The following is a 15489-nucleotide window of genomic DNA, read 5'->3' as shown; positions in this document are numbered from 1 at the left end:
CATTTTCCAGGCTACTCCAAGAATATTTTTAATAGTAGCTTCTAACGAATTTCCCTATGACAGCTCAGTGGTTTATAGCCTCCTGCATTCGTTCTCCTTCCTTTTTTTAAGTTTCGCTTGATATTTTCCAATATCGTGGGCCAATTCCCCAATCTAAGAATCTATCAGCTTTGTCACTCGCCATTTCTTGAAAGTGGCTAAGATAAAATCGACCAGTTCTCTAGAATTTGTAAATGCATAACTCCCATCAATTTGCTCAGCACATCAATCCGGGATTGAGACAAGTAAAACACACAAAGCTGGAGTAACTCAGCGGGACAGGCAGCATCTCTGGAGAAGGAATGGGTGGCGTTTCGGGTCGCGACCCTTTTCGACCCGAAACGCCACCCATTCCTTCTCTCCAGAGATGCTGCCTGTCCCGTTGAGTTACTCCAGTTTTTTGTGTCTATCTTCGGTTTAAACCGGCATCTGCAGTTCCTTCCTACACAATAAGACAAGTAACACTTGTACATGGGAGAGAATTGGTTGCACGTATAAATGTGTGATGGTTAAATTGGGATCACTTTTTTTTCCTTTGTGGGAAGGTGGGGAGGTTAATATTAAATATATCTGAAACAAACTACACGATATCCCTACAGCAGTGATTGTGTGTGCCGTCTAGAGATTGGAATACGCCCATGTCAACTGTGTAAGACCATACATGTTCCTTCTCCTGAGGCGGCCAGGAGCAGATGCATTACATACCAAAGGTAGTAAATGTTGGAAGCGTGAACTATAATGGGTGAAGATTGACACGGTGAAGATAACCAGCCGCCCGAGCGCATTAACGGTGGCGACGACTCCACTGCAAGGCCCGGTCCCGGCCGCAGGGTGGTCTCGTTTCCGGCGGCCGTGGCTCGCAAAGATCTTATAGCGGAGCATTGGATCTTTGGTGGCTCGCTTCCGGTGTCCGCGCCGCGCCGCTGATTGGAGCAGTGCGCGCGTGCGCCCCGCGCGGCTGCTCTCGCCCAGCTGCAGTGCGCAGGCTCGCTGAGCCAGGGCGGGCGAGCGAGCGAGCGAGTGAGGGAGGCGGACACCGCTACACGCTGGCGAGCGAGAGGCCGGCGGAGGCACACATACACACCCTGAGCCGCGCACACACACACCGACACAGCATGGAGGCCATCGCCAAGTACGATTTCAAGGCCACGGCCGACGATGAACTGAGTTTTAAGCGCGAAGACATCCTAAAGGTAAGGCCCGGATATGAGGAGGCGAGCGGGCCTGGCACTGACGCTGGGTTCTGGCTCGCCGCTCGCAATCCAGCCCGTCCGCTGTGTTTTCCTATCAACTATCAATCAAAAACACAGAGTTGCAATGGTAAATCGCTTGTGATCGGCCGCTTTAAGGTCAAATCTTTGGATGGGGTGGGGGTTGAGGGGTCGACAGAGGGAGCAATCAGCGAGAAAGAGGGCGAAAGACAAGGGGTGGGGGGAGAGCGAGTGAGCAATGGATGTGATAAAGGTAGGGCTGGTGTAGAAGACAGCGATTGGTGTGGAAGATGGAGAAAGAGACTGGCAGGGAAGACGGTGGAAACTTGATTAGAGAGTTATAGTGAACGTAGTGGGTTGGGGTTAACATGGATGATGGGAGTGGGAATAGATGGTCAATCGTACTGGTCAGGTGAGGGTATGTGGAGAAGGAGAGCATAGGGATGGGTATATGAGTGGACAGAGACCGGGGTGGGGTGTGATAGTTGAAGTTTGGGGATGGAAGATGTCAGCCAGAGAAGGCAGAATAGATCATTTGTGGTTTTGAAAATGAAGCATTTGAATAATGATTTCACTTGGTGCTACTGGAAATGACTTGGAAGGACCATCACATGAAACGAGACAGCAGGGGGAGAATGATTGTGGGAGATGTTGTATATGGGATGTTCTTGGGAATATGAGCAATAAGGAAGTGAGGTTGTGGGACCCTGCATCATCTTCCTCACTGCTACATGCTGTTAGTATTATGTTTTGATTGAAGGTGCCTGTTAACGTAATCCGATAAAATGATTTGATACAATTGTCAAGGTTGTTGGAGGGAATGCAGTACATATTTACATTGATTTTCAGAATGCAATTGACAAAAGTTCCACGTGAGAGGTCTGGGATCAAAGTTTAGTGCCATTGAATAAAAGCTCCAGAGTATGGATAAGAAACTGGCTGAGGGTGCAAGGATCATGACGATTAAGGCTGCCCTTTTGGAAAGGCCCTGTCGCTCATGAAAGAAAACCCTGGTGACATAAGGGAGTGCAGATGCTGGAATATTAAATCTTAAAGTGCTGGAGGAACTTGGTGGGTCAGGCAGCATCTGTGGAGGGAATGGACAGATGACATTTCAGGTCAGACAAAACAAAATCTTGGCTATTTTATCTTCAGGTTGCAGGTGTCCGTTGTGTGGTATTAAAAATTGCTACCGAATGTACTAAAAATAGAAAATGTTGGAAATATTCAGTGTAAGAAGAGTCCGAGGAGAGAAAATCAGTTAATGTTTCTCGCTGATAACCTCTTGTCATAATGTCAACTTTCAGTGTTTGCCTGTTGGCCTTACTTTTATGCCTTGCATTCTCTGGCATCTGTACTTGGATTTCATCTTGAACAAACAAACTTAACTAAGACAGGGCTAACCTAAGCAATTGAGATAATATTGGTGAAATGCGAGGACACGATATCTAGAATATGATGGTGACCTTCAGGATTCATCAGTGCCTAATGGCTTTGTTTAAGGAGTAGTTCTGATGGGGGTTCTCCTCTCCTCAAGCTGTCTTTTTTTCTTTCTCTTCACTGGTTGTGTACTTGTGATTTTACATAATGCAAAATGTATTACAGCCACTGTCTTATTTGTGACCATTGTCTTGCATAGACTGTGAAAGTGGATGTACAGTGCTCTTCATAATGTTTGGGACAAAGACCCATCATTTATTTATTTGCCTCTGAACTCCATAATTTGAGATGTGTAATTGAAAAAAAATCACATGTGGTTAAAGTGCACATTGTCAGATTTTATTAAAGGGTATTTTAATACATTTTGTACATTTCACCATGTAGAAATTATACATTTTATGCATTTTGGTTTCACCATGTAGAAATTACAGTAATGTTTATACATAATCCCCCCATTTCAGGGCACCATAATGTTTGGGACACAGCAATGTCGTGTGAATGAAAGGAGTCATGTTTAGAATTGGGTTGCATATCCTTTACATCCACTGACTGCTTGAAGTCTGCAATTCATGGACATCACCAGTTTGATGGGTGTCGTCTCTAGTGATGCTCTGCCAGGCCTGTATTGCAGCCATATTTAGCTTATGCTTGTTTTGGGGGCTAGTCCCCTTCAGTTTTCTCTTCAGCATATAAAAGGCATGCTCAATTGGGTTCAGATCAGGTGATTGACTTGGCCACTCAAGAATTGACCATTTTTTAGCTTTGAAAAACTCCTTTGTTGCTTTAGCAATATGTTTGGGATCACTGTCTTGCTGTAGAATGAACTGCCAGCCAATGAGCTTTGAGGCATTTGTTTGAACTTGAGCGGATAGGATGTGTCTATACACTTCAGAATTCACTATGCTACTACCATCAGCAGTTGTATCATCAATGAAGATAAGTAAGCCAGTACCTTCAGCAGCCATACATGCCCAGGCCATAACACCCCACCACCATGTTTTACGGATGGGGTGGTATGCTTTGGATCTTGGGCCGTTCCTTCTCTCCTCCATACTTTACTCTTGCCATCATTCTGATATAAGATAATCTTCATCTCATCTGTCCACAAGACCTTTTTCCAGAACTGTGGTTGCATTTTTAAGTACTTCTTGGCAAACTAACCCGGCCATCCTATTTTGCAGCTAACCAGTGGTTTGCATCTTGCAGTATAGCCTCTGTATTTCTGTTCAAGAGGTCTTCTGCAGACAAGCCTAAGGTTTGGCTGATGTCTCCAACAGTTTTATTCTTATTTCTCAGTCTCATAATTGCTTCTTTGACACAACATTGGTCCTCATGTTGATATTGGTAAACAGCAATAAAAATTTCCAAAAGTGATGGAAAGACAAGATGCTGAGAGCTCTCTTATACCTGCATTAAGGAGACAAACACACCTGAGCAATTACAAACACCCGTGAAGCCATGTGTCCCAAACATTATGGTGCCCGGAAATGGGGGCGGAATTATGTATAAAGACAACCGTAATTTCTACATGGTGAAACCAAAATGTATAAAAATGGCCTTTAATAAAATCTGACACTTTAACCACATGTGGTTTTTTTAAATTACAAATCTCAAATTGTGGAGTACAGAAGCAAATAAATAAATGATGGGTCTTTGTCCAAAACATTATGGAGGGCATTGTAACAGTGCTATAGAACCTCAGGGTAGTATTAACTGCAATATACTTCCTCTATTAAATCGTGAAAGCAAATTAAGCTGGTTGCTTTCTGTAAAGAAAGCTGCAGCAGGTAAAATGGAAGTGGATTAAGGAATTCTTAAGTACGCCTATTTATTTATATTGTGTCTGGTAGTGCTTGTTATGAGGTTGGACAGTGACCATGGCAGCTAAAAATGGCCGAGGAACGTGTTTATCAAGTGGGTTTCTGGAGCTGGTTGTAAGTTTACTGAAATTCTGGTTTTGAACTGCTGTGTTACTTCCTTTAACTAATTTCCTGTAAATACTTTTTGGAAGAAAGGGAGCTTTTGCTGTGCTTCAAAAACGTTTCATTTATAGGGTTAAATCTGCTTTGGTTCAAAATGGCTCAGACTTGCACTAGCTGGGTGTATTGTTTCAATTCCCAAAGGGACCCTTCATCAAAAAAACATTCTAGGATGGGATGGGAATAATTGGATTAATTGGCTAAAGCAGATGTCATTAAACCTATTAACTTTAGAGTTGTTTTAGCTGTTGTGATTGGGAGATGTTTTGATTAGCGGGATCTCTGCTGGCAGCTTTCTCTTTTCTTCATCCCTCAAACTGTTGAGTTTACGGTTGATCTGCACCATGGTTTAACTTCTAAGAGATCTGTGAAAGCAAAATCAAGATATCAAGCACAGTAAAACAGTTGGGTCACTGAGTTTCCCTGGGCTGAAAAACCTTCAATTTCTCATTTATCTACTTGTTTTCTTTTTTTTTTTACAAAAGTGCATCTCATTTTAAACATGGAATATAGAACAGTACATCACAGGAACAGGCCCTTCGGCCCATACTGTCCATGCCGAACGTAATGGTGTTAAATTAATCATCTATCCATCCAAAAGCTGCTTAAATGCCATTGTTGTTTCTGCCACCACAACCACCCCATATACCCACCATTGTGCGACAAATTTATTTACACACACACACACACATTAAAAAAAAATCCTTCCACTCTGACATTTCTACCCTGCAGCAAAGGTTCTTACAGTTTACTTTATCTATGCCTCCCATAATTTTATACCTATCAGCTCGCTCCTCTAACTCTCCAGTGAAAATAATCCAAGTTTGTCCAACCTCCCGTTACAATTAATACCCTCTAATTCAGGCATCATTCTGGTAAACCTATTCTGCACCCTCTTTAAAGTCTCCATGTCCTTCCTGTATTATACCAAACTGCACATGCTATTTCAGTGTAGCCCAATCAAAGTCCTATAAAGCTGCAACATAGCTTCCTGACTCTTATACTCAATGTACCGACTGATGAAGGCAAGCATATCATGTGCCATCTTTACTACTCTATCTACTTGTGCTGCAGCTTTCAGGAAGCTATGGGCTTGGACACTAAGATCCCTTTGTACCTCAATGCTGTTAAGGGTCTTGACATTCACTGCATACTTTCCCATTACATTTAACCTGCCACGGTGTAACACCTCACACTTCGTTGGAATAAACTCTACCAACAGTTTTTGTAAGTGAACTATATCATGCTGAATATTTTGTTAGCCCATCTCACTGTCTGCAGCACCAATTTTGTTGTTTGCAAATTTACTAACCAACTCATCTAAATTCACACCCAAGTCGTGTGTATATCACAAACAAGAGGTCCCACCCAGCACAAATCCCTGCGAACCTCCGCTCATCACAGACCACCGTCTACCACTACCCCCTGTCTTCTATCAGTAAGCCAGTTCCCAATCCAGGGAACCAAGTCACTGTGGATCCCATGCCCGTTCATCTTCTCGATCAGTTATGAGGGACTTTATCAAATGTCTTATTAAAATTAATGTAGACAACAGATCCCCACCCTCATCGATCACCTTTATCATCTCCTCAAAAAGCTCAATAAAGTTTGTTAGACCTGATCTGCCGCGGACAAAGCCATGCTGACTCTTGTTAATTAGCCCATATTCTGCAAGGTGGAAATGGTGTAAACACAGGCACCTTGAGTTTACATTGATGGTGATGCAGAAATGTGGTTGGGTACCAATCTACAATGTGCTACGTTTTATGTCTGCTGGATGTTTGTTGAATGATGTGCTAAGTTGGTTGTGCTCTGACAATGTCCTGACGTTTGACTGCAGGTTGGAACTACTGTGGGTGTTGGAATCTTGAAATCCACCTTTAATGGTTGCTAATTTTAAGCAGGACTAATTCTCAAATAAGTTATAATAACCATTAATACAAAAGAGATTCATGTTCAGTTATTCAGTGCCTTTTGTGACTGCAGTGCATGTCAAAACACTTTTCTGTCAATTAGGTCTTTTTGAATAATTATCACTGTAAAGTAGGAAGCACCATATTTTCACAGCATGATTCCTGGACAGCAGAAATGGGTGCCAAGATCTGTTTTCAGGTGTTTCAGTAATAATTCCTCCTGCTCTTTGTAATAATGTCACGGGATCATTTACCTGGGAAAGCAGTTTGTTTTATCAACACATCTGAAAAATACAGTCTCTAAAATTGCCGTATGCTATGTGGCATGAGGATGTCAGTTTGGATTTGTTATGGTTCTCTAGGGTAGGACTTCTTAAATCAAATAATTGTGGGTCAAGAGTGCCACCACGTTAGTTATGACTGCCATATTTAAGCATGCGGAGAAAGAGGTCGTGGAGAGCATAGCAGTTTTGTCTTTAAAACAAGAGTTGATTTGGACTAAAACAGGGCCAGGAGTCAATGTGCTGCAGAAAATCACCTTCTCTATTGGTAGTCATAGAGTCAAACATACTGGCAGATGACAAACTCCACATTTGATTATCATAGCTGCTGCTTTGGTTTTATACTTGTGCTTCAATTGTTCATTTTTGTGATCAAATTTTGCACTAAAGTGCTTACCTAACTAACTGCAAAGATTTCATGCTGCTGCATTTGTGTGGCAATGCTGCAGAATGCAATCAATGCAGTTTTGATCTGGTCCTGGCAGCTCTAGCCAATAGTTATGTGCAATATCATTGCATGCCTCGGGTCCAGGACAGCAGTTGTTTCAAATATAATTTCTTACCTGCTCTGCATGAAACACACTGATCGAATGGTTGCTTAAGGATGAAGTTACCTAAGAATTTATATGAGTGGGCAACTTATGTATGTTCAATTAGTTGATGCCTTAAAATAAAAAAAACGCAGATGCTGGAAATCTGAAATAAAACATTTCTGGAAGTGCTTAATTGTTCTGAGAACATTGGTGGAAAGACCCTGTGTCATTTTGTTTTTATGCTTTAAAAAACATTTTCAGCTTTCATTCTCATAGTTACGTGATGGAGCAGTGACACTTGTTCTGTTAGTGTCCTCATTACAAGCCAAAACCCATTCACCGTCCACCTTTCCTTAAAGCCTATCTCTGCCATTAGTTATGACTACATGCAGAGAAATATTGGACAAGCTGAGGTTTGGTATTGGATCTTGTCAGATTCATGTTTCTCTGAAACAGTTTAGGAAATGCCACTAAAGGTGCTATTTAAAAGCAGATTATTTCTGAAGAAGGGCTTCGACCCGAAACGTGGCCTATTTCCTTCGCTCTATAGATGCTGAGTTTCCAGCATTTTTGTCTACCTTATTTCTAACTGCTTTCTTCTGTAACTGGACTATCAGAAGTTTCATGGAAACCAAATTTCTCAGTGAGTTAAGCTTGATACTGTATCAAGCAGCGTGATCCTGTTTGATATAGCATCAAGCTGTTTACTTGGAGTGCTGTCTCATCTGATTTTGTAACATTTATTTCAGAAGTGGGCATCTCATTCAACCTATTCTTCTCAGTATCCTCTTGGTTAAGTAGACCATTCTGCGTGTTGTTTGATGTTTTATATAAGCCCTGGTCCAATTGTACAAAAGTTGCTGCATTTGAGGGTGATATTAATGAACTCTGGTCAAAGGACACTCTTTAGCACCAGTTTAGTGGTCACCACAAAGCTGCCATTTATTTGATTCATAACAATGGCACCTAAAGGAGACCACCGTGATAATTTGAAGGCACCCATGAAATTAAATATTCTTTGTGTTCCTCCTCAACAGGAAGTAACATCTTGTATTTACCTAATCTGACATAACTCATGTTGTCAAAGTCTGAGTTTCAACACACTGGTGAGTCTGTAGAAGGGTCCCGAACCGAAACGTCACCTATCCATGTCCTGGTGCTGAATTACTTCAACAGTTTCTTTTCTACACAAGAATCCAGCATCTGCAGTTCCTTGGGTCTCTGTCTTAATTTTCATTATGTTAGGACAGTGATTTTGTTTTAAAGTATTTGTTGGTTATATATTTTTGAAGTGATCATCGTACATGGATCTTTTAAACTTAATTCTATCAATAATAACAGAACATTGCAAAACAAGTGTGTTGAAATTCAGCATATTGACATGTCAATTGAGAGTACATTTCAGTAGATATCCTTCTCGGTAATACGTGGCTTGCCAAATATTGGAGATGGAGACTAGTTTATCTTGGCATCATGTTCGGTACAGGCATTGTGGACTGAAGCTGTACTGTTCTATGGCCTCAGATTGTTACCATTAATCGTAATAGACCTGTATCCGCCTATCATGTATCTGAACTGTGTAATGGAAAAACCTGTAGCTTCTAGTACTGAACCCATGTAACAAACAATTTACAAGCATCTGGTCACCAAAACTCTCTCCTTTCATTTACACAACAAAATGCTATCTGGATTCATACTTAATATTGGTGTGAACAAGCAGTACTTGTGCCATGAATGGACAATGATAACTTCCTGAACCACATTAATGCGTCATCCTAGTGAACATGCTCTCCAAAATAAATTCTACTAATTGGCAGATACTACTGCATGCCTATCTAACTAGCCACAACAGGGTTAAAACTAAATCCTTTATAATATAGGAGGCATGATATGTTCACCATTCCCCAGGAAAGCACGAGTCATTACACTATTCAAATTTCCTTCCAGAAGTAATATGCAAGATGTCTTCCGACAGTAAAAGTATCAAGTAATGCATTCAAATTCTAAAGCATGTGTCATAAAGGTTCTTCTTTGACTTTTGGGATGACTATGAAGTCCCATTGCATTATTTTGAAATGAGGGGCATTCTCTTGGGGTGCAAGCTTATATTTATCCCACAATCGGTAATAAAAATACATAATACATTGAAATTGGAATTCAATACCTTGGGGAGTGTTGTCGAACCAAGAGGCTGACGGATACCAGTACATAGTACCCTGAAAGTAGCGACACAGGTAGTCAAGGAAAGATGGTGGATGGCATGCCTGCCTTTATCAGCCAAGCATTGAGTACAAGTTGGATCAGGTGTACAAGACGTTGATCAGAGTGCACCTGCACTTTTGTGAGCATGTCATGCTAGAGAAGGTGCAGAAATGTTTTACCAGGATGTTGCCGGGTTGGGAGGACTTGAGCTATAAGGAGAGTGGATAGACTCAGACTTTTCTCTCTGAAGCTAAGGAGGCTGAGAAATGACCTTGCAGAAGTTTATAAAACCATGAGGGGCATAGATATGATGCGTTGTCATGGACCTTTTTCCAAGCTAAGGAAGTTAAAACTAAAGGGTAAAGGTTTAATGCGAGAGGGGAAATATTTAAACGAGACCTGAGGGGCAAGTGTTTCAGTACACAAGGAACTGGGTATATGGAACAAGCTACCGGGAGATGTGGTAGAGGTGGGTGCAAATAGTACTTGAAATTTACATTTGGACAGGTGTATAGATTGCAAATATTTTGGGGCTTTTGTCTGTTTCTGTGCTGTATAACTAGGCAACTCTGGAACACAAGAATCATTGTTGAAATTTGCATTCCCATGATGTGTAATATTACATATTTGAGCAGTACTACAGGACATTTATGGGACATATGTAAATAAATAGCCACGTCTTCTTGAATTTACTGCCATGAGACACCTTTGGGTGTTATAGTTTGCATAGAATATTATTTCATTTAAAATATGCCAAAAATATTTCCTGAAAGGCACGCATAGGTATCTGTAACTTTATCGAATTTTTATCAATTCCAGCCAAAGACACACAATGCTGGAATAATATAGCAGACCTGGCAGCATCCATGGCAAACTGGATGTTGAATGTTGACTGATCTACTGTTCTTTCAGTATTTTCTGGGTTTTTTCTTTGCTTTTTCCAGCATCTGCAGTTCTTTGCTCTTGCATTATTTTGATAAAAGAAAGGCAGTTAGATAGGTACATTGTATAATTTGTAAGCTAAAATGTGAAGCATCTTAGTGAAAAGCTGGTCCTTTCTATGCTGCAAGATGAAACAAATTCGTTTTTTTGTTCCCGCATTTCCTGATCAAACAAATGTTAACTGTTTTTTAAAGTTTTGTTCTTCGAGCAGAATAAGTGTTTATCATTGCACAGTAGGACAAATTTCCAAGTGTATAAACTGCACGTCTTTGTGAGCTGTTTCGAACGTTGTTGGATAGCATTTGCAACTGTTACAGTTAGTAGTACCAAGTACAAAGACGTGAGCTCTTCCATGCTTAAAATGTTCCCATATATGGCATAATCTCAGAGTAAGGGGTTGGCCTTTAGGACTGGTATGCAGTGATAGGTAGATTCAAGATAAAGATTCAATTTATTGTCACATGTACCAATTAAGGTACAGTGAAATTTGAGTTACCATACAGCAATACTGAGTGAGAAAAACAACAATATGCAATTCAGCCACATAAAATAAAATTTAACATAAACACCCACTACAGCGGAACCACATTCCTCACTGTGGTGGAAGGCAATAAAGTTCAGTCATCTTCCTCCTTTATTCACCCGTGGTCGGGGCTGAACCATCCGCACTTGCCATTGCCGACGGTCCGCTGTTCAAGCCCTCTCGTCGAGTCGGCCGCTTCTTACCGGAGACCGCTGCTTCACAGTGTTAAAGTCCACCGGCCCCGTGGTCGGAGCTCCTACAATGGCGATCCTCAGCAAAAGATGCCAGGTTCCGTGATGGTAAGTCCGTGCCTGCGGCTTGAAGCTCCGGGCAGGTCTCCAGGAAAAGCTGCATCACTCCACGTTTTAGGCCGCAGGGGGGGACGGAGATGCGACATAGAGATAAATCGCCTCTCTGTCGAGAAAATCTCCAAATGTTGTTTGAACTTCATTTGAGGTTCAAATGACAATAAATACATTTTATTGTATTGTAAGTGACTGGAAAAAGTATCCCCCGATACCTGCCCGCTCCCCCCACATAAAACATACCAAGAGACATGAAAACAAACATTCAAGGCATACTTAAAATATTAAAAACAGTGAAGGGACGAGACAGACTGCTGGCGAGGTGGCCATTATGGGCGTCACCCGGTCGGTGTACTGATATTACTCAGAAGTTTGTAAATTATTGAGGCTGTGGTTGCAAAAAAATCATCAATGAAGATAAGTACCTTCAGCGGCCATACATGCCCAGGCCATAACACACCCACCACCGTGTTTCGCAGATGAGGTGGTATGTTTTGGATCTTGGGCAGTTCCTTCGCTCCTCGATACTTTGCTCTTGTCATCACTCTGATATAAGTTAATCTTCATTTCATCTGTCCACAAGACCTTTTTCTAGAGCTGTGGTTGCTCTTTTAAGTACTTCTTGGCAAACTGTAACTTGGCCATCCTATTTTTGCGGCTAACCAGAGGTTTGCATCTTGCAGTGTAACCTCTGTATTTCTGTTCATGAAGTCTTCTGCGGACAGTGGTCATTGACAAATCCACACCCGACTCCGGAAGAGTGTTTCTGATCTGTCGGACAGGTGTTTAAGGATTTTTCTTTATTATTGGGAGAATGCTTCTGTCATCAGCTGTGGAGGTCTTCCTTGGCCTGCCTGTCCCTTTGCGATTAGTAAGCTCACCAGTGCTCGCTCGTCTTAATGATGTTCCAAACAATTGATTTTGTAAGCCTAAGGATTGGCTGATATCTCTAACATTTTTATTCTTGTTTCTCAGAATGGCTTCTTTGACTTTCATTGGCACAACTTTGGTCCTTATGTTGATAAACAGCAATAAAATGTTCCAAAGGTGATGGAAAGACTGGAGGAAAGATTAGGTGCTGAGAGCTCTCTTATACCTGCATGAAGGAGACAATTAAACACACCTGAACAATTACAAACACCTGTGAAGCCATGTGTCCCAAACATTATGGTGCCCTGCAATGGGGTTGACTATGTATAAACACAGCTGTAATTTCTCCATAGTGAAACACTTTTTTTATAAAAATACCCTTTAATAAAATCTGACAATGCGCACTTTAACCACATGTGATTTTTTTCTATTGCAAATCTCAAATTGCGGAGTACAGAGACAAATAAATAAATGAAGGGTCTTTCTCCCAAACATTATGGAGGACACTGTAAGTTCCATTTCACCAGCTGAAATCTGTTTGAATGTTACAAGGATAGGTCGATCATTTCCTATGTTCCAGGCTTCTGAGTGCAACCGAAATATGGATTGTAAAACCCTGATAATCCGCTGTTAGCCTATTTGAAAACCCCAGTGGCTCATCACCTGGCTCTTTGCTTCCTCAGTGGGGTCTCAGTTCCTGTACTCCTTGTCTGCTGCTGGTGATTCTGTTGGCTGTACTCCTTACTGAATTCCCTGGACAATTTATTATCTACTGTGTAACATAGTTACAATTAATTAAAAGCATGTTGCAGTCTTGGATTAGTATCGATCTTTTGAAAAATCTGCAACTGTCATGAAATGGTCTGGAAAATATTTTGGTTAGCCTATCACAACCCTTAGATAGACACAAAATGCTGGAGTAACTCAGCGGGACAGGCAGCATCTCTGGAGATGCTGAACAAGATTCTTCAGTCTGAAAAAGGGTCTCGCCCCGAAACATCACCCATTCCTTCTCTACAGAGATGCTGCCTGTCCCGCTGAGTTACTCCAGTATTTTGTGTCTATCGTCGGTTTAAACCAGCATCTGCAGTTCCTTCCTGCATATTACAGCCCCTACATTGGTGAAAAAATAGAGGAACTGGAATGGTTGGGGAAGATGCTTATTGAATAGAAGAATTTGATCTTTCCCTTAGAGGCCAATCCAAGATAGCTAAACAAATTTTAAAATGGGTAAGCAAGACCCAGAAAGTTAACAGCAAACTGTTTTATAATGAAAATGTTTAATGGCAGACTTGAGCTGTTACTCAGGTGAATTTGTAAAGAAAGATTTAAATAACCGCAGAAAGCATCTTTAAAACGTTTCATGCAGAATGAATTTCTGAACACACTGATCTAAATACAGCATGGAAACATAGAAAATAGGTGCAGAAGTAGGTCATTCGGCCCTTCAAGCCAGCACCATTATTCAATATGATCATGCCTGATCATCCAGAATCAGTAGCCTGTTCATGCTTTCTCCCCATATCCTTTGTTTCCATTAGCCCTAAGAGCTATATCTAACTTTCTCTTGAATACATCCAGTGAATTGGCCTGCATTGCCTTCTGTGGCAGAGAATTTCACAGATTCACAACTCTGGCTGAAAACATTTTTCCTCATCTCAGTCCTAAATGTCTACCCCTTATTCTTAGAAACATAGAAACATAGAAATTAGGTGCAGGAGTAGGCCATTCGGCCCTTCGAGCCTGCACCGCCATTCAATATGATCATGGCTGATCATCCAACTCAGTATCCCGTACCTGCCTTCTCTCCATACCCTCTGATCCCCTTAGCCACAAGGGCCACATCTAACTCCCTCTTACATATAGCCAATGAACTGGCCTCGACTACCCTCTGTGGCAGAGAGTTCCAGAGATTCACCACTCTCTGTGTGAAAAAAGTTCTTCTCATCTCGGTTTTAAAGGATTTCCCCCTTATCCTTAAGCTGTGACCCCTTGTCCTGGACTTCCCCAACATCGGGAACAATCTTCCTGCATCTAGCCTGTCCAACCCCTTAAGAATTTTGTAAGTTTCTATAAGATCCCCTCTCAATCTCCTAAATTCTAGAGAGTATAAACCAAGTCTATCCAGTCTTTCTTCATAAGACAGTCCTGACATCCCAGGAATCAGTCTGGTGAACCTTCTCTGCACTCCCTCTATGGCAATAATGTCCTTCCTCAGATTTGGAGACCAAAACTGTACGCAATACTCCAGGTGTGGTCTCACCAAGACCCTGTACAACTGCAGTAGAACCTCCCTGCTCCTATACTCAAATCCTTTTGCTATGAAAGCTAACATACCATTCGCTTTCTTCACTGCCTGCTGCACCTGCATGCCTACTTTCAATGACTGGTGTACCATGACACCCAGGTCTCGCTGCATCTCCCCTTTTCCTAGTCGGCCACCATTTAGATAATAGTCTGCTTTCCTGTTTTTGCCACCAAAATGGATAACCTCACATGTATCCACATTATACTGCATCTGCCAAACATTTGCCCACTCACCCAGCCTATCCAAGTCACCTTGCAGTCTCCTAGCATCCTCCTCATAGCTAACACTGCCCCCCAGCTTAGTGTCATCCGCAAACTTGGAGATATTGCCTTCAATTCCCTCATCCAGATCATTAATATATATTGTAAATAGCTGGGGTCCCAGCACTGAGCCTTGCGGTACCCCACTAGTCACTGCCTGCCATTGTGAAAAGGACCCGTTTACTCCTACTCTTTGCTTCCTGTTTGCCAGCCAGTTCTCTATCCACATCAATACTGAACCCCCAATGCCGTGTGCTTTAAGTTTGTATACTAATCTCTTATGTGGGACCTTGTCGAAAGCCTTCTGGAAGTCCAGATACACCACATCCACTGGTTCTCCCCTATCCACGCTACTAGTTACATCCTCGAAAAATTCTATAAGATTCGTCAGACATGATTTACCTTTCGTAAATCCATGCTGACTTTGTCCAATGATTTCACCACTTTCCAAATGTGCTGCTATCCCATCTTTAATAACTGACTCTAGCAGTTTCCCCACTACCGATGTTAGACTAACTGGTCTGTAATTCCCCGTTTTCTCTCTCCCTCCCTTCTTAAAAAGTGGGGTTACGTTTGCTACCCGCCAATCCTCAGGAACTACTCCAGAATCTAAAGAGTTTTGAAAGATTATTACTAATGCATCCACTATTTCTGGAGCTACTTCCTTAAGTACTCTGGGATGC

At 41.7% G+C, this 15489-nt stretch overlaps 1 protein-coding gene across 1 annotated transcript in view; it reads left to right on the top strand.

Moving 5' to 3' along the window:
- The first annotated feature begins 1018 nt into the window (after positions 1-1018).
- Positions 1019-15489, top strand: part of grb2 (growth factor receptor bound protein 2) — a 113211-nt gene continuing 98740 nt past the window's right edge. The window contains exon 1 of the mRNA XM_033044395.1: positions 1019-1232. Coding sequence (XP_032900286.1) covers positions 1155-1232 — 78 coding nt within the window. The 5' untranslated portion in view covers positions 1019-1154. The remainder of the gene's footprint in view (positions 1233-15489) is intronic.

The sequence above is a fragment of the Amblyraja radiata genome, chromosome 26 (assembly GCF_010909765.2).
Source record: "Amblyraja radiata isolate CabotCenter1 chromosome 26, sAmbRad1.1.pri, whole genome shotgun sequence".
Lineage (NCBI taxonomy): Eukaryota > Metazoa > Chordata > Chondrichthyes > Rajiformes > Rajidae > Amblyraja > Amblyraja radiata.
This window is presented reverse-complemented; position numbering and strand designations above follow the sequence as displayed.